At 35.2% G+C, this 22,748-nt stretch overlaps 2 protein-coding genes across 4 annotated transcripts in view; one reads left to right on the top strand and one right to left on the bottom strand.

Moving 5' to 3' along the window:
- LOC137396329 (thioredoxin domain-containing protein 16-like) overlaps positions 1 to 8,410 on the bottom strand; it is a 53,910-nt gene extending 45,500 nt beyond the window's left edge. For 2 of the 3 annotated variants that reach the window (XM_068082555.1, XM_068082556.1), the window contains exons 1-4: positions 8,172 to 8,410; positions 5,576 to 5,664; positions 3,075 to 3,145; positions 2,164 to 2,238 (exon numbers count right to left, since the gene is read on the bottom strand). In XM_068082555.1, coding sequence (XP_067938656.1) covers positions 2,164 to 2,238; positions 3,075 to 3,145; positions 5,576 to 5,664; positions 8,172 to 8,355 — 419 coding nt within the window. In that variant the 5' untranslated portion in view covers positions 8,356 to 8,410. The remainder of the gene's footprint in view (positions 1 to 2,163; positions 2,239 to 3,074; positions 3,146 to 5,575; positions 5,665 to 8,171) is intronic. The other variant, XM_068082558.1, reaches the window with a different exon arrangement.
- Positions 8,411 to 10,019: 1,609 nt separating this feature from the next.
- The window catches only part of LOC137397532 (DNA mismatch repair protein Mlh3-like), a 33,680-nt gene continuing 20,951 nt past the window's right edge, over positions 10,020 to 22,748 (top strand). Inside the window, exons 1-5 of the mRNA XM_068083824.1 lie at positions 10,020 to 10,040; positions 10,489 to 10,739; positions 13,121 to 13,302; positions 17,055 to 17,294; positions 18,810 to 19,049. Of these exons, the coding sequence (XP_067939925.1) occupies positions 10,020 to 10,040; positions 10,489 to 10,739; positions 13,121 to 13,302; positions 17,055 to 17,294; positions 18,810 to 19,049 (934 nt within the window). The remainder of the gene's footprint in view (positions 10,041 to 10,488; positions 10,740 to 13,120; positions 13,303 to 17,054; positions 17,295 to 18,809; positions 19,050 to 22,748) is intronic.

Below are 22,748 nucleotides of genomic sequence, written 5' to 3'. Positions count from 1 at the left end.
GTCAAAATATATTTTTTCTAATCTGTATCATGTACAAAAGACACTCGATGCTTCACTTGAGTGGAACTACTTTGCTACCAGCCATGGCAAAGGCACGGTTGATGGGGTGGATGAGTGTGTGAAAAGATATGTATGGACACGTGTGAAAGCTGGTAAAGTTGAAGCGAGGAATGCCGTTGAATTTTTCAATGCGGCTGCATTTTCAAACCAGGCTGTCGATGTCACATTTGTGTTAAAAGAAGACATTGCTGCAGAACACCAAAGGCGAGGATTTGACAAGCTCTGGGAAGGAATATAAATTCTGCCTAGCACCCATGGCGTTCACTACGTCAAACCAAAGACGGCAACCGAAATTCTTTTTGTCGCTGCACTGGTTGCTCAACCACTCATACATTCAACGTTGAAACTAAAACAAATTTTCTCAAAACCATCCCAATAACGCCAGCTCCACATCCCGTACATTGGCACCTGCAACTGTGGTTATTTCTCCTGGTTGCAATGTTAGTCTTCCTAAGCGCTTCGCTATTGGGAAACTGGTAGCTGTAGCTTATGAATGTGGAGCATATATAGGATCAATCGAGAAAATCAACAGTGATCAAAATGAGATACATGTTAATTTCATGACTGCCACATCAAATGGAACCTACAAATGCCTGCCAAGGACAAGCCTCAACTCGTTCATGCCAATTTTATTTTGGCTGCGGTGCCAATTATAAGCCCTAACGATGCTTCGCTTCTATCTTACGAACTTGAAAACTCCCAAGTTGTTAGCGAGCAATACAAGAAAAAGGACTTTAAATTCTTTAAATTAATTACGTTTTTTTGGTCATGCTGCTTTAAAAAATAATTTTATCATAAACTTACATTTTTATTAGTCATAATAATATTCGAACATTTTTTGTCCTCTTATATTATGTTGTAAATAAATTTATCAACTCCTGGTAATAAATACAGCTAATAAAGTCCTGTTAAGAACTAACTGTTCAGCTAAGAAAAGTCAATTTCTATAGACAATACATAGTGGACAAAGTTGTAGTGTCCAGAATTTAGTGTCCAGAAGGTATGGTGTGTTCATTTTTTGCAAGTACTCGGTCTAGAATTGGTTAAAACCGGTCGAAATATACATCATTGCGAAGCTGGTTTGTGCTACTCCAATGTAAACCAAGTTTAATTTTGGCAAACCTGGGCGATTCGATAAATTCTGACATTGAAAATCGAAAACAAATTTCACAGTTCTATCGAGTAGTGTCCAGAAGGGGTACTTTTTAAAATTTTTTTGCTAAATGGACAACTCCACAGCCATGAAATATTAGTGGAAGCTAAACACTATCAGTTGCTACCTATAATAAGCAGCAAATCAGTTCTATGTTGTTCCAACAAAAATCTACCATGACTTATGTTCATCAAATGTAGTGTCCAGAATATATGGAATTGGTCTAGGGAAATGTTCCGTTATTTCTTCATAGGAAACAATGGGAGAGCAAGACCTATGCTGTCAGTTGCTAAGGCCGGTTCCATGGCACAAAGATGGCACGGTGTACAGGTGTTTCACTGCTAAACAGCGACATTGAATCACAATACAATGAGAGAGATACGGCTGTTTCCATGATGGCATTGCAGCCCCATATGGGGGTGTGTCGCTATATTGTATGGAGACTTAGTAATAGTCAGTATTTAGTGCTATATATAACAGAAACCTAAAGAACAGGGCTTACAAATGTACATCTTCCAAATTTTGTGAATATAGTGGCTGCATTTTTAAAACCAGATCATCGTTTCTCTTCTTGTCACGCATAACAAAACATTCACTCACATGTCTTGAACTACATCGCAGCACTTGGTTTAACTCACTTATTTCTGTGATAAGCTTGCAGTTAGGTGTATTCTCCCCTTTAGCACTAGTTTTACCTTTCTTCTGCTATATAGAACTTACTGCTCAACTGTTAGAGCTATCGTTATCGTTATCATTAATAATATTAATACATGTATTAGGATACTAAAGTAAAAAATTGCTATATTTATCTCCCCGTCAATCTTGGTTTTTTATTTTTACAAAGGACAATATAATTTGGCAATTTATAATTAATATAATTATGCTTGGCTGTAGAAAAACATGCTGCTGTAGAAAAAGCAGTCGATAACTTGATAAGAGAGACAACTTACTGAAGAGAATTGGAGATTATAGAATATTCATCGAACAGGGCGCTGATGGGTAATTCTGAAGTGTGCTCTCCTTTCCTACAGAATATTCAGTTGTATAGTAGTGATGAACATGTTAGTCGTTATTATCCATCGCCTGTTACATCACTTGCATAGTAGTCGTACTGAGTAGTAGCATTGAGTAGCAGTAGTGAGTTTTAGCCATAGGCCTATATACCTTTGTCAACTATGGATTACTAAACCTACACACTCATCCATGTGTTTCTAAAGTCAAAGAACAATAAAAGCCATTTTTACTGATAAATTTTTTATCAACTTAGTTTTTTCCCCATATAATGTACAGTACATATTTACAATTAGACTTTTGCATAGCTTTATAAAATGCATCCACTTAAATTTTCATTTGTAATTCTGTGCATACAGAATATACTAGGGAGTTACCATAGGTTTGTAGGAGGCAGAACAAATTAAACAATTTACAGTGTATACATATAAGAATATCGACTCTAACATACGACAGCTTTGACATATGACAGCTTTGACATATGAAGCTTTGACATACGACAGCTTTGACATACGACAGCTTTGACATATGAAGCTTTGACATACGACAGCTTTAACATATGAAGCTTTGACATATGAAGCTTTGACATACGACAGCTTTGACATATGACGCAGGGCTCAGAATAAATTAACTTAGTGTGTAGAGTTTGCGCAGAGAAATAATATCTCAAGGCGCGTATTGACAATGCACTTGAATGTTTAGTTTCAAAAGCTCGATTGTTTTGCTACTACAACTGTTTAGGAGTAAACAAGCGTTCACAAAATGAAGAATGTGCACTGCTAAAATGGTATAATGAAAGAAGTCTCTAAGAGGAAGAACAAATGGTTAAAAAGGAGGGAGTCATACATACAGATATGCTGCTACACCATGGGATTGTCCATCAGAGCAATGCTCAGGGGTTGGATTCGACACACAGTTATACTGCAATACAAAGACAGGGAAAGATAACTACTGCATATAGCAGCAATTAGTAGTGCAACCATTACATAAAGCTTCCCAAAAGTATTATAGGTGAGGTTTGACAAGGTGACAGGGGTGGATCTTTAACATCAGGGTCTAGAAGGATGTTAGTAACAAATAAACGGGGGATTTTAGAAAAGAATTAGTACAAAGAAGTAGGCTTACATAATTGTACTTATAGTACAAGTGGTATAGTACAAATAGTGCATAGGTTAAAAGGCAAGATGAGAGCATGCATAATCATCAGGAGTTGTCATAACTATAAAAATTGATTTGTGTGTGATTCGTTTATTGAGCAGATAAAATTCAGCGGCCATTGAAAACTAAGTATTATTGTTGCATTAGCCTCACTATCTATGATATAGTTGCTCAAATAATCTATAGTTTTCAGCCTTACATGAAAATTCTACACCCCTAAAAACATTAACAATGGAGTTGTCATCACTGTCAAAAAACTTGTTTGTATGCATAGCCTCATACAACTTTGAAGAGCTACTCAAATTTTATCAATAAATAAGTAAAACGCGGATTTATGGGCCCAGGATAATTTGGGGAATTGTTTTTTCCCTAATCTCACGACTGAGTTAACTCAGCTGCATAGTTTTGCTTTATCTGTACTTCCGGATTACGCTATGATTATTAAATTTCGGTCGCTTTGTGCTGAATACATTTACAGTATAATTCTAAAGTTTCAAGTTGAACGGACTATGAGTTGTTGAGATATCGCCAAAATACCGACAGCTCTTCTAACCAACCTAGAAATGAAAAATGGCTGCTGACAGAACACTAGTTTCTAATGACAAGCTGATTGAAATTCTTCTAAGAAAAAAATTCTCAAAAATAGACAAAGCTAGAAAGATTTTCCTCCTCAGAAACAAGAGCTTTTTACTAAGACAATTTGTTTTTCTATTCATAACAAATATACACTCTATCAGAATCGGTGTGCATCAACCAATATGTTACCACAGTTACCTATAAATCATCATTCCTTTGAAAGAGTGTGAAAAAAGAATTATTTACTCTATTTGATTTCTGTTTTTAATTGTGTTCTACAAGCTTCGAGCTTCAAAATTATATTTAGTTCAAAAGGAGTTGTGTTGTCCTAACTGCTTTCATAGTCGATTGAGAGTTGCTAATAGTCTAGAATCATGAGACTTGCTTGTATATAGGTTTACAAGACTAAAGCCTGGTTTCCATATGACAGCGCAAGGCGCGCAACAAGGCGCACAACGTCGTGCGTAGGCCGGCTGTGATATGGAAACGTCAACACACGACGATCGCGCGATGCGCGTACGCTGATCGCAAGGATCCAACAGAATGGATCCTTGCGACGAGTGCGCACGATGATGTATCCCACAATACACCGCTCGACCTTTTCAACCTATCCCACAGGTCAAATCGATGGCTGTTTTCCGAAGAAATCGGTCTCCCGTACGAAAGAGTCTGCCTGGTTTTCATATGACAGCGCAATATCGCAACGGAGGGCTGTTTTTCCGAAGAAATCGGTCTCTCCTACGAAAAAGCAAGGAAATTACCCACACTGTCCAATGCAAGCATGGCGCCTACGCACAATATGGAAACACTGCATCGCACCCAAGAAATACATTGCGTACGATCACTGGGCCGCTCACGTTGCGCTGTCATATGGAAACCAGGCTTAACGAATGCTCAGCATTGCATGGATATTAAAAACAACTTATAAACAAAGGCAGGTGATGCTGTTACCTGTCACTTGTCATTAGCCTGGCACATTGCCAATTGCTAATGGCAATGTGCCATTAGCACAGTTGAGCAAGCTAGTACATATCTGTATTGTTAAACTTACTAATAAGAGATGTGAACTTACTAATAAGATGTTGTGCCATAACGTAAGGCAGACTCGCTATGTGTATTTTAATCTAAATAACCATTCATATCACTCGATGAATCCAATACATCTTGCATAGCTCAATTGGTTAGCTTATTGCCTGGTGAATGGCATCAAATCTTCTGCGATTTGTATTTTTCATTCCAAGACGTTCATAGCTAAAGCTGGACAGATCGAATCACAGACGGACAGACACTCAGATTTATATATAATATATAGATTAGGCTTCAAAGTGTTAACAAAAGTCTGATTTCATTAATTATAGTTTCACTCAAGTTCTCATGATCGACTTTATTTCTTTCAGTATTTATAGGAACGGCATTATTCAGATATATAAAAGTATTCCAATGACACTTGAATGCATCTTAATCTTAGTGTATAACAGCTTTTTATTCTGATCTCCGTTATCAGGATAACAAAGTTCACCACAACACTAACATTACATGCATTTCAACCTTTTCTATTTCCCAAACTGTTCCAAATTGTTCAGATTCATTCACCTAACTTAGCAAGTTAATACATACCACTCCAAAGTGCACTCCATAACCGTTCAGCTTTGCCCCAACCTTCTGGAAGCGATCAACCACATCAGCAGATGTACCAGAAGACGTTACTGCAATAGAGAAAGCGAAGTTTTTTCTGTAACATGCACAATAAACATTAAAAAAACTAAAACTTGGTAAATTGTAATAATTTTAGAATTGATAAACACAAATGTCGAAACCAATGGTGTTGACACAATAAACATGCTTTTTGTACTAATTCTAGCAATTGAATGTTCAAGCTAACAGGCCTACACAGTTACAATACGCATGTTATAGGTAACTTTAGTCCATCCAAAAACAGCTGGTCTCAGCTGGTCATGGTAATAGCTTCATTCGCTTGTATAATTTGTCAGAGACTTGTCCTGTTTAAGGGTAGCAGATGGGACGAAATCATTCAAATTGCTGCACTCATGAAACGAGCCTTTGCTCACTGTTTGGTTATGGATAAACACTTGGAGACAGTCAGTTTTCAAATGTAGCAAGGTGAAATACTAAGTTTCAAAGACTGTTAAAACCTTTGTGCAACTAAGGTAATAAGAATAGTCTAGAAGCAATAACAATAACACTATTAATGCAAAGGTAAATAAGCACCACAATTGCTAGGATAGACTTGATGCTTTCCTCCAACACTGATAAAAAAAGCTTACTACATATGCCTATGCCCTGAGCTACGATAAAATATTAGGGCTAAGACCAAAATCCTTAATGGTTCAGCTCTGCTCTGAAGATAACAACGAACCTCAAAGATATGTTAGCCTAAGTTCTCTTAGAAGTTATTTCTTTGAGTGAAGGACTTTGAAGGATTGAAAATATGTGAGAGAAGCCCCAGCTGGTACTATAAGTAAACAAATAAATTAAATAGCGTCGTCTATCCATTCTTATCTTAGTCTTAAATTAGATGCACTATAACAGCCATAAACACCTCAAGGGTCATATAATCATTTATTCACATCAACATTCCTTATCTGATAACAATGGGTCCCCGTGGACATTTCAGCAGTTGCTGAAATGTCAGCTCAACGTGTCATCATGGATTAGGTCACATAGAGGTTACATAACTGAACATGCTTTAAACCACTTTGTACAGCCACGTGAAGTACAAGCGTATGCTGAGAGCATACGACAAAAATGGTGGAAAATTGTCAACACGGTATTTCTGTTTGCACTGCATTCTTGGTCTTACAGTGTGGTATAAACGTGTCCTTATGATCAGTGAGTCTCCCGAGACAGTTTATTCTGAAATACTAAAAACTGTCAAAAAACTGAAAATGCTAAGTTTTCTCTGAACACATTCAAATCTTTATAAACCGATTTTATAGTACCCGATGAAGATTTCAGGCAAATATTGTTTAGACATATGAAATACTAAGTTTCAAAAAACATTACAATCTTATAAGTAAAAATAAAAAGATTACTCGATTAATTCAGGTTTAAAAACTAATTTAGGAAATTACATTTATGTAGTTTTATATAGCGCATTTGTTTTATAGTGTTATATGTAAATTACTTGAAATGTTCGATGTTACTTTTTTGGCTATATAACGAATTAAACATAATATGACATGTTCTTATAAAACATTTGCAGCGACATTCGATGATTTCATACAGAATGCAAAGCAGAGGTATTGATAACATATATTTACTCTTGTAAATTGACCTAGACACAACAAAGAAGCTGTTACAAGTTTGCACCTTTCATTTTAGTAGCGTGCACTTGATAATGCAATACATCAAGCTGGTTTTCTTATTAAATGTATTTATTACAAAAAATGTGAAAAAAAAACTTCCAGAAAAGCTTTAACTGCGCTCAAATTTGACCTAAGTTTTTATGAATGCAACTCAAAGAAAATGCAAATCAACCCATGTGCTTAAAAAGAGATTACATGGCTATATTTAGCAAACTCTGTGTTGATGTCACCTTTTGTGGAAGAATGTGCATTTTTAAATGCATATAGATATGAAAAATAAAAACACCTGATCGAAAGGAAAGTCTAGAGATATTTCATCATTAGCCACAATCATGAGAAAGTTATCAAATTATCATACGCACTGTTGTTAATAATATTATCACCAATGTGCATATTCTATCAATAGAAAAAAATCGAGTGCGCAATATTAGAAGAGTTGGCAATTGTTTTTCCTTATTCTATGGCCGGTATTGTATAATCAACTTTGGCCAGTATTATACATGTATTAGCAAGGATTCCAAAATCACAGCATCGGACAAAATAGTTGGGATGCAATTGTATAATATGATAATTCAGACCACATTTGTTATCTCTCGTTTATTTTAAAACCGTTCAACTACCTTTTTAGTTTTAGTAAAAACATATGTTAGACAATGTTTAAGCAAAGCTTTCATGTGTTTGCATCACTGAAAAACCGTAATGTTTTAATTACACATTCTCAGTTATGACGGTGAAGATTTTGGGACGTACTCGGAGGACGCGTGGCTTGTGATTCAGCAAGTGAAATCACAAACTTTGCAAATTTTAAACAATTAACGCTACCCGAATGTACATAAGACCCAAATTCACATATGTGTTCCGCGGATAAAACTACTACAATTGTTTACCTTCATTGTAGAACAATATGAGCGACAAATCATGTTTCGATGTCCAGGAATCAACTTCATTTGGTGAAATGAGTTCATTCGGATAATTCACAGCAAAAGAAAGTTGTGACGTTGATATGACAGTTGTTACTACATTAAATAGAGCGTGTACTATAAAGAGCTGCAGAACGACTACCACTTCCATATTCAAAATCACGGCGTCTGGTATCTTCCCAACAAGCGTGCGAATGTATCGACAATTATTCGCTGCCTGGCTAGCCCAAAGTCTAGCGATGGGTTGTCTATATACGTGTACATGTGATTGACATAATATGTTGTTAGACTGCGAACATTCATTGGCTATATGTGTAGATACCAGGACTACATCACGGATACACGTTTACGCGCTGCCCATTGGCTCAAATCAACAGTGGCCTTACTTTATCGGCAAAGAACGGAAGGCCAAGGCCTACGATCGGCTTTTGAACGATCCCTTAACCGGAAAACAAATCAGTGCAGCAGAAGTGAAATTTCAGCGTATAAAAACACGCATAAAAAGAGAACAGGAATTTTCACGCGCCTTCACAACGGTTGATACTACCATAATACTATGAATGTTATGGTACGATCAATAACTCTTGTGCCCGACTACAATTGTTGCAAGCAATGTTACTGGCTGTCGGCTGATCAGTGTGGCTTTTTAGTATTCAAGCTTTATGAGCATGAAAAAGTGGAGAGCAGTCAAATACAATCAAGTGTAATGCTGAAATGAGAGTTTACAATGATAAGCACCCAAACAGTTACATTTGCAAATGCAAGAATATAAATAATTCATATATGTACCTAATTGTGCAGACGCTAAACAATGTTGCTGAGCTGTTCTTTACGTAATGTAGAAAGTAGCTTTTCCTGTTATAGTTCTTCACTTCGTTGTTCAGGTTTCTCTGATCTGTTTCACTAGGCTACTCTCTGAGCTGTTCTCCCCCAACAATGGTTGCTTATATAGCAAGTTTTATGTCTAGTCACACTGGCTTTTTTTGAAAGCTGGTTTTGCAAATCCGTCACAATATGTCTGTGTTTATGCTACTCTGTGTTTTGGTGAGAGTTATTGCAAAATATATTGGGTAGGATTGAAAGAAGCAGATTTTCAATCTAGATTTCAATAGGTGGGCTGATTAATAAAAAGGTTTTCATAGAAAATTTTGCTGCCTTACTGTGAGTTAAGCAATTTTTTATTATTAGCTTTGCTCTTTTTTTCTTGTGGTGGAGCTATTTTGCTTTATATGCACAGAAACTCAGTGAATCAATTTTATTTAATAGGGGTGTTTGGTGTACTGATGAAGGTTTAGATTGACCACTCTAATTATCATAATTAATTTACTATAGTGATCAAACAAGCAAATATTTAACTAGCCCCCTGTAATGTCACCAAGATGAGTATCTCTAAAATGATTCAGACCTTGCACATTACCAGTATTACTATTAAGCTGATAGTATAAGCTATCAAATTATTTGTGTCAAAAGATCATGTGACCTTAATCAAACCATGCTGTGGTGGTGTCGGTACATCTTCACACAAGTAATATTCCTTTGAAGATAATTTCAGGCACAGATCTTGCAAGATTTTATTGACCATAACATCCACGGTACTAGTTTTACCCCTTTTAGCTTTGCTATGTCATACACCTCTCAGAGAGGCATATCACTACTTTCTGTCTCGCTCTGTCTTTCTAGAACACTCAGGTGTTGGCTGTGACGTTCTCTTTCAGGCTGTTAGAGGTTATAGCAGCCTCAAGTTCCTCTATTGGTAGGTCCAAAAATTGCTCAGCCTCATTCTCTCTCTTGCGAGAGATCTTGACTTCTGCAGTTATGCCCTTCTTTTTTGGTTTGGTGAGGTGAAATGGTTGGTTGGGGATTGTAAGCTTAGTGAGAAATAAGTCCATGTTCCGCATCTTGATAATTTGATGATCGTAATGTTTGTCATAAGCCTGTATGTAAAAGTATACATACAAATGTTCTGGCGTAGTAATACAAATGCAGAAACAAGCAAGTTTGGGCTAAGATCTTGTGATGTGGTTGGTGGAACCATTTGGTGGCTCATGGTGGAAAAAACTTGACTCATATTTACAAACTTGGCTCATATTAATCACATGTATTTTAATCAATAGCAAAACTAGTGGATTAAACATGGCACTTTCAATCAACTCAGCTCATTGCTAGAAAAGCCACTCTGATTCAAACCAGAATTTTTCTTCCAAATGTTAAAAAACTGCCTAATTTAATTTGTTTAGATAGCTTCTTGTGCTTAACTACTAGACACCTCTAATGTGATTGTCAGTGGAGGCAAGTAAAAAAGGAGCGCCGTCCAAAGCCAAAAGGTTTGCCTATATTCGACCCACTCCAGTCCTCCAGTAGAGCACCTATTCCTTCCTTTACACTGGCAAAATGTGTTGAAGACCTGCTAATAGCTGCCATTGACTCATCATCCAACTGTATAAGTATTCGAGTGAATATTGTTGATGCATACATACAGGTAGTTGATAACGGTGAAGGACTCGATAAGACAATATTTCACAAACTTGGTAAAAGGTGAGTTCAACATCAATAGAATGCTTCAGTTGTTTATCACCATTGCCAATCACTTTCACTCTTTATAATTCTTGGGAGCTAAAAAACTTCCGACCTCACAGCTATTGCATATATTGAATCCATTTAGAGATTCATATTAAATTTTTGTATTACATTTTAGCCTTGTGCATTTTGTGGACAATTTATTTAATTGACAGCTCAACATTGTCTCGCATTTATGAGGCCAACCTCTGTAAAAAAAAAACCTAACAAAATCTTTCGCCTAGAGTTAGTATTAGCATCAACCAGCATCAACCAACTCAAAGAATGTTGGTGTGAACTGAATTTTGGCAACCAACTGCATGTAGATTGTGCACTCACCAAAAATCTGTGCCTGTGTAATAATTTCTAAAGCCAGGTATTAGTCATATTGTGGTTGTAGCAAAATGAGCAATAACTATATGGCACCCTTAAATGAGTTAAATTTTTCTAAAAGCTGGCAGTGTACCTTATAGTCCAAATTATTTTCGCATAGATCAATGCGAAGAAGCGTTTTTGTATAATCTAGAAGTAGAGTGCAGGGAATGCCGGGATATGTGACTGCATGTAACAGCATCAGACTTTTTCTACATGTACGCTGAATTAAGGAAGATCTCTTCTCTACTTCTCAATCAAAATGTTATCTATTTAGGAGAAACTGTCGCAAAAATACTGCATCACTGACACTAATTCTTTAAAAAATAATAGAACCACTTCTTATCCATTTTGGGTGTAAATGAAGTTGCCCAAATGTTAGGTCTTATTAAATTGATAGCGTTTGACTCATTGGTTTATTGGCATTACCTTTAGCCTAGTTTCCATCTTGTAGATGAATGACACAATACCAAAGACTACTGTAGTTTCCATCTTGTATATGCATGACACTATACCAAAGACTACTGTAGTTTCCATCTTGAAGGTGCATGACACAACATCAAAAACTACTGTAGTTTCCATCTTGTAGACGCATGACACTATACCAAAGACTACTGTAGTTTCCATTTTGTAGACGCATGACACAATACTAAAGACTACTGTAGTTTCCATCTTGTAGATGCATGACGCAATACCAAAGACTACTGTAGTTTGTATGCCAGTCAATCGCTTTATAACATAAAGTTTGAGCAAATATTAATCTCAACAGAAAATAATATCCAATGTGTGAGGTTTTTAAAAGCATAGCAGTTTTGTAAATTAGTACATATGTACGCAGTTCACCTTTATCTAGTTTGGGCCTAGGTTGCTCAATAATAGAAAACAGTATACCATATGTTTTCGGATCCCAAGAAGAGTAGTGAAAGTGAAAGCAGCAGTGACTAAGAAAGGAGGCAATACGATCTTTGAAATAAGAAATCATAAAAATACAAACAAACATCTTCTGATCAGTTCTCTAGAAAATCTAGGAATCTATCGAATAGTTATTGTGAAAAAAAGGTAAAAGTGGTTGGAAAAAACTCTGAGGTAAGGTAAATCTGTAAACATGCGGTAAACATAGCGTTCTAAGCTTTTAGAAGACTTTTCTTTAAAAAGCTGGCCAACCAGTAGCTTTGAGCCCAAGGCCAGCTAACTACAAAACTGAATCTCATTGACTCGCTACATCAGAAATCCGTATCAATAATCAATACAAGTGAAAGCCGAACAGGAAATTTGAGGCATTGAAATGGCACATTTAAAGATAACAAATTAAAACAAAAAGGTAATGCATGAAAGGTTTTTGAAAAACTTTTAAAAGAAAAACCAAGGCAAGAGGTAATCGCAATTAATAATAAAAAGTACTTAGCGTGTATCCTGCAATCACAGCTAGAATAATTTTTTGAAAAGGAAATAATTTTTGCTTTACTAAAAGTGGTAATACAACTCCGATTTGCCGAATCACTGCAATGCCGAAAACTACGCAGAAGCAATATTTTAATAGGCCACAGGCTTTTTACAGTTAAAATATTTTAGCCAATGGCTATTCACTGGACACAACATAAACACACACGCGTCATTTTATTTATGTAGATTATTTATTCAGTTGTGTACATATAATTTAGTTTTTTAATTCTAGTATTCATATATTTTTATGCAATGCATTTTTAACGCTTTATATATTAACCTTAAACATGTATTGTCAGTTTTGGTCTGTAGAAAAAATTAAATGAAAGGTAATCTATTTATATAAAAACATGTGCACCAAAAATATTTGCACTATTAAACTTTCTGATATTTGCACACACACAAAAACAAATATTGGAACGGATCTACTGCATATGTCAAGGTTTGGTAGTAATATGTCTCTGAACAGTGTAGCTACCCAATTTTTGACTATTTCTTGGGAAATTCATATGATCCAACGTGCTGTGCCATTTTTTCTCACACAGAGAGTTGTCGGTCGGCAAAGGTACGGCTGAGAAAATGATCAAGTCTGCTTTGCCGTCAGGTGCAACCGGCACTGATGTCCTTCGAAGGCTGCTAGAAATCTGTGAAAAAGTGGAAATAGTATCGCGGTCTAAAAATGAAACAGATAGCATGAGTTTATGTAAGAATTTCTCTGACACCGCTGGTAAGTTTGCATAACCTGATTACCTTCTAGAAAGTTTTCACATACATCAACCTTTTTAGTCTGAAACTAGTTGCTTCAGGCATCTTGTTGCTAAGCTGGCATCTAGCAATGAACTTAATCACTTTTTGGTAATACACATGTTGTAGCAGTGTCTATCCGTAATCATCAAATTCTGCCTGTGTGCCAGCACTATTGCAGCCTGATGGCTGTGCACACTTACATGTAGATCACCCTAATTACGGTCTGATCTATACTTGGTGATGTAACAGTTTAGAAAGCTAGTCAATGGTTGCGTCTCATTCAAGTCATGTTACAAGGAGGTTAGCGTACTTGTCAAGTTGCTGGTCTGGCTATTGACATTTACTACATTTTACTCTGCCTAACATAGATAGAAAGTTATCATTAGCCATCTCCTGAACAGGTGACAAAGGTACCTTTTTAACCAACCTCTTATATAAATAGTTTTGCTAATGCTTGTTAAAAACTAAAGTTGTTAGCGTTTTGTTACTATGAAACATTGTAATATTTTAATAATTAATTTTATTCCTGACTGCATTATTGTATACATGTGTCATTTTTGGTATAGTAGTTTTACAGTGTAGTTAGAGGTTCACTACGTCACAAACTAACAGTCAATAAGTAAAAATTAATTCACCATCCTAACATCAGTTGGTGCCTTATTATTTATAGTACTTTATTGGCAATAATTTCATTTCAAAAATAGAAATGTTTTCCAAATTAGGCCATACAACAGTAGTAAAACAAAACAAAAACAAAAAAAACGGCAACAGTTAGCCATTAAAACCAAATGAATAGTTTGACATATACAGTGTTTAAAATGTCTTTCTCTGCTAAGAGAATGAATGTTAGGTAGAAGATTGTTAAAGCAGCTTGCAATGATATTTTCAAAATAATTGTTAGTGATTGTATGCAATTTGTTCCTATCACGTAAGTTGAAATGAGTTGAGAACCCATAACTGTCATGTAAAAAATGAGGACAGAAACCATGAAAAATTTTGAAACATTGAATTGAAGTAAAATAAACATTTAGCATACCTTCATAGCATTATTATAACTGTGAGAGACATTACACATGTTTAGATCCAAATGGGATACTAATCACAATTATGTCTCACTCGCTATTAGTACAGTTGTTAAGTATTGAAAGGCTTTCATTAACCATATAATAAAATAAAAAATACAACGAATCATAGTACTCAAATAGGTATTTTAAGTTTCCAAGTATTTAGTATTGTCAAAATTAAATAGTTTATCTTGAAGTTGCTCTTTGAGATGAAACAAGACCAGTCTCTTTTCAAGAACCGGGTTTCTTTCATCTTTAATCAAATAACATGCATGTTCATTTTCGATGCACATTGCTATGCTGCATTCATGACAAGAATCCATAAAGGAGTTCATTGAAAGCAATTCTCTTTAATGCTTACAAAGGTGCATTTTTTGAATTTCTAATCCTATACTGTAGATCGTAGCATATACAAATGAAAGCTCTAAGATTGCCAAATAAGTAGTCCATTAAATAAGCCGTAGGCTGCGCATAGGGCTCTGACTTTCTGCTTTTATAACTCTTCCATCATGCAAGAATTCTTTTTGATGTCACATAAAGCCACTCTTATTATAGAAAAGATTATTATGCCACTCTGAAAGGCGGTTGATAAAGGCAGGTAGTATAGAGTCGGTCTACCAATATGGGAGTCACGAGCTCGAGTTCAGCACAAAGCAGAGTTGTATAAATATATAGATTATTTTAACTTTTACATTAAATGTAGATTTTAACATTTACTTTTTTACTTAGTCTTATATGTTTTAATGCCATATTCTCGGAGAATTTTCTGTCAAATTTTCTTGCCTGTTAGACATGTTAAACAAAATACATGCACATTGTATTTTTTAAATTACTTTCTTTTTATACAACTGTTTTGACAAATGAAAACACCGGTGTCGATTAACTTTGACTGCCGAGGTTTTACCATGAATATTCCTTTTCACTTATATGGGCAAGATTTTTTGTTATGAGAATCTTGCGTTAATTTTTGAAATTCACGCAAAATTTGGTGAATCTTTCAAAGCATTTTTAAACTTTCTCAAAATTTGTATGTCATAATGAAACATCTTAGCTATCAAAAACTTTGGAAAGTTTTTAAATCGTCTTGTTGGTCCATGGTACATTGATGATTTTGTGACATGTCATCGGGATACAAATGCATGTGATGAAAGGACAACATATTAGTCATAGGACACTAATAAACTCGATAGTACAGCGTGATGTGACATCCTGTGTTTACTGATGTGTGAAAATATTGTTTCGGTGTTTTGCATACTTCATCTCTTAGCTTGTCTTTTCTCTGTCATTGTAATAATAATTACAACACCACTGACTGTTGTTTTCGGTTTATTCTTCTTGTTCTTTGCGAAGCTTTTGGTAACTTTTGCCTTTTATAATCACATTGTTAAAAGCGAAATTAGTTAGTGTTTTTAATGGTTGCTTTATTGTTATTTACTATCTTACTACTTGCTGTCTATTGCCGATCGTTGTGTAGAAGAGAATAACAGGTGACAAGAATATTTCAAAAAACATAGTAACCTAATCATTAGAGTAAGACAAGCACGTAGTTTACAGTATATTATATAAAAACTTTATTTTAAATTAAAATTTACTACCAGTCTAGATATTTGTTTACATTGCACATCGATAGTGGAAATGTAGTCCTACGTACACTAAAAAGTAATAACTGTAATAATCATCCCTGCTCATACATCCCTCATCTATATTACTATATTTAAATAGGCATAAAGCCGGTTGGTTATATTGAAACCACCAGGAAGCCATTCATAAAGATCTCTTCTACAATTATCTGTGTATTCTATTTTGCAAGTCAAGTATATAAGTCTTGTTTTCATTGTTGAAGGTTGAGACCAGGATACTTTTAAGTTAGCGCTGATGGCATGATAATCATAGTTAAATTAGAGTGTCATATTCATGATGTAAATTCTTTTGCAAACCCGGTGTTTCAAGACCGATTATTATTGTAAAAAATGGCTAGAAACATCAAATTTTCTATTTTACTAAAAATTGGTCAGGGTGAAGTAGTGATGTAGTTAAAATAATTTATGTAAGCAACCTTATTACTATCGCAGTGAATTTTCATGACCACCGTGACACCATTTTGCAGGCGTTATTGACGGTGAGACTGGTCCATAGAGATTTAAAAAAAGAACCTGAATTGGCAATTGAATGTTTAATGCTCATGATTGTTGTAACCTAATGTAAGCATTTATAAATTGGGAAAACTTTTGTGTAGGCTTGTGGAGGATGTGTAAGTCGGTCAGATAGTTAGCATATTATCCATGTATTACAGAGTTGAAAATTTTACAGTAGGGACCCATCCATATAAGCAGCCAACAATTACTAACTTAGCTTTTATTTCTATATTTTATAACTATCTTATCTGGTTCATATTACTGTATGTCACCGTGATGATTGGTTTGTTTACTCACCCTGTTCTCTATTAAAGTCTTATCAAATTTGTGTTGAACACCTACATGACAAAAAGCCCACCAAACTTTAATGTATTAAATTTCCATTGACACTTAGGAAATGCATCAATGGAAAGTTAAAATCATTTACATAGAAATTGAGTTGGCAAGAACAAATGCTTTTTCAATGCCAATCCATTATGAATGTGCTAAGGGCTGGGGAAAGCATTATAACTGTTGGATCAGGAAATTTTTAGGGAAGGTCACTAAGTCAACAAAAGAGAGACCTTGCGCTGGCACTACGGTAACCATACACAATCCTTTTTACAAGAATTCAAACAGCAGGAAGGAAATTAATGAATCTAAGGAGTTGCAAGATGTTGTACTCCTAGTACAAGGATTGGCCGTATTGTTTGCTGGAAAAATATCAATGTCGCTGAGGGATGAGTGCAGAGACAAGGTGCTTATCAACACAAGCAATATTAAGTCTATGAAAGGTTAGCACTTGCACACTGTGATAGGGGATCGTTTTACCAGTATGATTTAGGATTAAAGATGAATTTACAGAAAATTTTAGTAGATTTTGTCGAAATGTATCGGTATTATTCTATAATTTGTGATTATTATTGGTGTTTGAGGTGATCTGATTGCCAGAATGTTTCAAGATTAAAATTGACAAAACTTGATCGTGATTAAAATGCTCAGAAGAAAAATCCATGCAAAATGATGTCACTAGTTGTTATCATTGCGATAGCTGATATTGGCTATTTCATTTAGGTTGCCGAGTTATGTATTTCTAGTTGGATTCTAATTCAGAAAATTGTCTATACCTTTTGATGAAATCTATTATAATGTTATGTAAGTTCAGATTTAAATGCTACATCTTGTTAGCCTTTGACTGGTGACTTTCATGTTGAAATTATATCAGCAAAGTAAGAGTCAGTCATCTGTTACACGCCAAATAAGGCAATTTGAAATTATTTTTCCAATTCTTTGCTGCATAGGAATAAATGTTGAACGTCAGTCAAGTTGCTCTATTTTATCATTTGCTGCACAAAGTTGTTTTGCTACAAAGAATGTGTCAAGTAAAAAAATGTGAGTTGAAGATTGAGCTGGTTAAAGTTTGGTGATACAATAAGGTAACACTGTGGAGTTTTAGATATGTGTTGCTTTAGTTTTTAACTGATTTATTCTTTATTTCGCTAAGCGCAATATTGTAATTATATATTAACAACCCAAACCTATGAAGTTGCCAGATGGACCATTTGAAAACTTGGCCAAAGGTCTAGCAACCACAGCTTAGGGTGATTTGGGCATCAGGCTGTAAACAAGAAATAGGCCTACTAAAATCGATGCCAGCTAGTTTTCATACAGCCAGGTATGAATCAGGTATGAATCAGGTACGAACCTGTTCATAACTAATCAATGCTCCTTTGATTAGTTATGAACAGGTAGGTGAAAGGCGGAGTTTGAAGTAATTTTATATACCGTATTCATCGGTCTAGGACTTTTTGGAATTTTTGGCGCCTGACTTTGTAACCCTTCTTTTTTCACTAAAAGTTTGTTGTGCTTATATACACTAAACAAATAACACTATGATAAGAACAAAAATTATTTTATTCATGAAACTTCACATAAAATATATTTTCTTTTTTCAAAATACATACAAAAATAATTTTTTATGTCCACATCGCCAAAATGTTGTTGAAAGATCTCGTGAACTACAACTATCAAATACGTAAATGTAGCTATTGTAAACAAATGTTTCTTTTCCACATTTATTTAAAATTTGTTGAGCCACAAGTCAACAAAAGGTGAATAAATTCTGAGCTTCAAACCTGCGTCAAATGGTCTGCATCAGAAATCATGCCAAAAAGTCTTATTCCACGAATTCGTATTTCTGTGACTTTGTAAAAAGGTTATGCACATCAGAAACCAGGATAGAAGTTGGGGCTGCAGAATATCTGAACATCATTTATGACTTGGTATAGCTCACAGTATTCTCATTTCAGAGGCAGTATTATGCGTGTTTGGCATTGAATACTGCAACCAACTGCACACACTGAAAGCCTCGTGTGGCAGTATCCAAGTTGCTGGAGTTGTCAGCACTGTAGCCTACCCTGGCAAGAAGGCTAAGATAATCACTCTCAACCACAGACAAATGTCCAGCAGAAGAATCCAGCTGTCTGTTGATACTGTACTGAAGGCATCCAAGATAAACTTTTCTAATCAATGTTGTGCGGAAACTGCAGGTGAGTGCATATACAGAGTTAAACAACCTTGACTGTTATCGGCTCAAGGATATGGTTCTTTTTCACGAGTGGTGATTGCCTCCATGATTCGTAACATTCAGTAAGTGTAGTTGCTGAATGAGGACATGGTCGATTTCTAATGCAGATAAAATGATGAAGTTGTTTGTGTGCTAGCTGGTAATTGGGCAGATTTTTCACAAATTTTGATCAACCGATAAATCTCAACAAAACTTATTTTCTGACAAAACTGTTTTCATTGGTTAAACTGCCAAAAATTTAGCTTAGGTGCTGGTTTAAATTAATTAATTTGCAAATAATTGAATGGTTATGACAACTAATCAGATGACATCGACTGCAATTTACTTTTCTCTCACAGACTAAGCTGTGAGCTAATAAGAAATGAAAATTACGAATATATATGTACAGAATATTGATCGACAGCAGAGATCAGTCTATGCGCTCATTTATTAAAGTTTGACTTGCAACAAAATTCACATTACGATTATTTGGTATCACAAGATTCACCATGTCTTACTCTGCTGTGTTGTAGGTGTAAAATATGTGGAAATGTGATTACAAGCTCGTAAAAGCTCAAAACGAGCAATTTATCGCAGCCATCACGACAACACCATAGGTTGGAATCCCTCTCCAAAATGGCTTAAACGGGATATAGTTGAACATGATGTGCTTCTGTTTACACTTTCATGCAGCCTCAATTGTCAAGATATTTTCACAAATGTACTTCACGCATTTAATAAAACCACGGCTATTATCCTTACGCGTCTGTTTCATCATCATTGTAATGCTTCACTTTGAGCACTGATATCTCAAAACCTAGCCTAAAAAGTAGTTTAATTGTTTAACCTTAGCTCGAAGGAGTGCATATCATCCTTTGATAAACATGATGAGCCTGTTGGTCACCTGTGATAGTCAAAAAATGCTGCAAAAATTGTTCACGCCATTTGACAGGAAGGATGGGTCACATGATCAGATTACGACTAGATGATTAGACCAAGCTGAAACGAAACTGTAAAGTAGCGAGCATCTATATTTGATAAGGGCTTTACGATAGAACCTGAAGTGTTTGTCATAAACTAGTGCTACGAGACGTTTTATATTGAGCCTTTTATTGGCTTTTCCATTCACGTGATAACATCACGTGTCAAAACAATAACCACGTCGAGTCGAGTTCATCTTTGAGATAAAGGGAATCCAACCTACAGCGCTTTTGTGATGGCTGTGATTAACTGTTCTTTTTGAGCTTTTAATAGCTTTTAATCACATTTCCACATATTTTGCACCTACAACATAGTAGAGTAAGACATTATGAACCTTTTGATACCAAATAACTGTAATGTGAATTTAGTTGCAAGTCAACCTTTAAGCAGATTGGCAGCCGGAAAGATTAGCCAACAGCTAGTAACAGTTATTGGTTAGTGTATATTTGGCTTACTATTATGATAAAGGGTAGTTAGGAGTTTTTCAACTATTTCTATGAGTGCGTCAATTGAATTCTATTGTATTTAAGTGTTTATCATTCTCTCTGCTTAACGATTAAAATTATTAAATTTAAACCATTTTAGCTGCACTATTGACAAAATGCTCAAATAGTAGATGAAGCCTGGATAATACTGTAGCTTAACTAGTCTATATTGATCCATTAGTCAATTGTCAGTATTATTAAGCAAGAAAAGAATGCTTGTTAAGTCTTGTCAAGTATGTGCGTACTTCTTCAGCTTTGCTTTAAACTTGTGTAAGATTTCTGATTTCCCATCTTTGGTTAGGTAGACCATTACATTATGGTTAGCGTCTGAAGAAAAACTTAACTGGTAAAATAAGCTAAATGAGAATGTAGAGATGTTTATAGGACCTTTGATGGACTTCAAGTATTGGCTTGTATGACTTGACTGCAAGATTAGTGGTTTATTTGTTTAGGAGGCGTTGACTTACTTGAACCATTTTACTTCAGCTAAAAAAAATCTCGCTAAATTTTTAGAAAGGAACAAGCTACAACAATGCATGTTATTCGTTCTACACAACTGTTTGTTGCATTTCTACAAAGTGTTGCTGATTATCTGTGTAGGTATCTTTGTGGCTGGTTGTTAAAACTGGACACTTGACCCCTATTGCAGTTTTATTGCGAGGTAGGTATTTCTTTTTTAGTTGTAACAACTGGAGAGAAGAGACAAAAGAACTACTTTTATTGTATGCACATACGGTGTAATCGTTCACTATACACTTTTGTCAGCAAAGGTGGAAAGAGCTCCATTGTGTTCCATAACTGGCAGTCTTTTTTGAACGCCCTTTACAGAATCCTCAAGAAGTTTCTCATGCATCACAATTTGTACCAAGACAAGGTCTGCACCATCCTTATATTTGACATTTTTAAGAGGCATCCTCTTTTTAAACATCAGTATTCATGACACTTGTGTCATAGGTCACAGATAAGTTTTTACCTGTACTCATATGTTCGTCTTGTCAGTTTTTCATAGGAGTCTTTTTTTGCAATGCTTAGTCTAAGGTCCTGAGAACAATGTACAGAGTAAAATTGATGGGAATGGTCTGGTGGAGAAGAGTTGGCACAAGGCATGTATATCAAACTAATGCTAGACTTTGTTGGTTATTGTATGGTGTTTGTTGCAAACCCCGCAAAAAATATTTTTGCGAAAAAGAATTTTGTCAAAATACTTTGCTAAATAATTTTTCAAATAAACAAATTTTCTTTGAAAATTTGTTTCTTTGAAACAAACAACTTTTTTTGCAAATTCTATTTTGTGCAAAACTGGCACAAATGGGTAAATAATTTTGTAAATTATTTACCCATTTGTGCTTTGTAAATTTTTGTTAATTGCAATGCATTCCAACACAAGGAAGGGTTTTGTACCTTGTACATAAAAATCATTATACAGTGGAACCTCTACAAACAAAAGACTCTACCTACAAAGCAATCAAGTTACGAAACATTTTTAGTTGAAATTTTGCTTCAACTTAAAGATGGATTTGCAACAAAATTCACATTACAGTTATTTGGTATCAGAAGATTTACCATGTCTTACTCTGTTGTGTTGTAGGTGCCAAAGATGTGGAAATGTGATTACAATCTCTTAAAAGCTAAAAAACGAACAGTTAATCACAGCCACACGAGACCGCCGTAGTTTGGATTCTCTTTCAAAAGCGGCTCAAATGTGACGTAGTTGTGAGAGATGGTTTCTGTTTACACTTTCATGCAACCTTATTCGGCGAAATATTTTCACAAATATACTTCACACATTCAATAAAACTATGTCTATTGTTCTTACGCGTCTATTTTATCGGCATCGTAATGCTGCCACTTTGAGCACTGATATCTCAAAACCTACCATAAAAATCTGTTTAATTTTTTAATCTTAGCTTGAACGATTGCATATCATCCTCTGATAAACATGATGAGCCTGTTGGTCACCTGTGATAATCGAAAAGTGCTGCAAAAATTATTTGCGAAGTACTGGGTCACATGAACAGATTACGACTTGCCGATTAGACCGGGCCAAAACAAAACTGTAAAGTAGCGAGCATCTATATTTAATACAGGGTCTTCGGTAAAACCCGAAGTGTTTGTCATAAACTATTGCTACGATAAGTTTTATATTGAACTTTTTATTGGCCTTTCAATTCACGTGAGAACATCACGTGACAAAACAATAACCAAATTTCATGGCT

The sequence above is a fragment of the Watersipora subatra genome, chromosome 5 (genome assembly GCF_963576615.1).
Source record: "Watersipora subatra chromosome 5, tzWatSuba1.1, whole genome shotgun sequence".
Classification (NCBI taxonomy): Eukaryota; Metazoa; Bryozoa; class Gymnolaemata; order Cheilostomatida; family Watersiporidae; genus Watersipora; species Watersipora subatra.
Note: the sequence above shows the minus strand (reverse complement) of the source record. Positions and strands in the feature narration are given on the sequence as shown.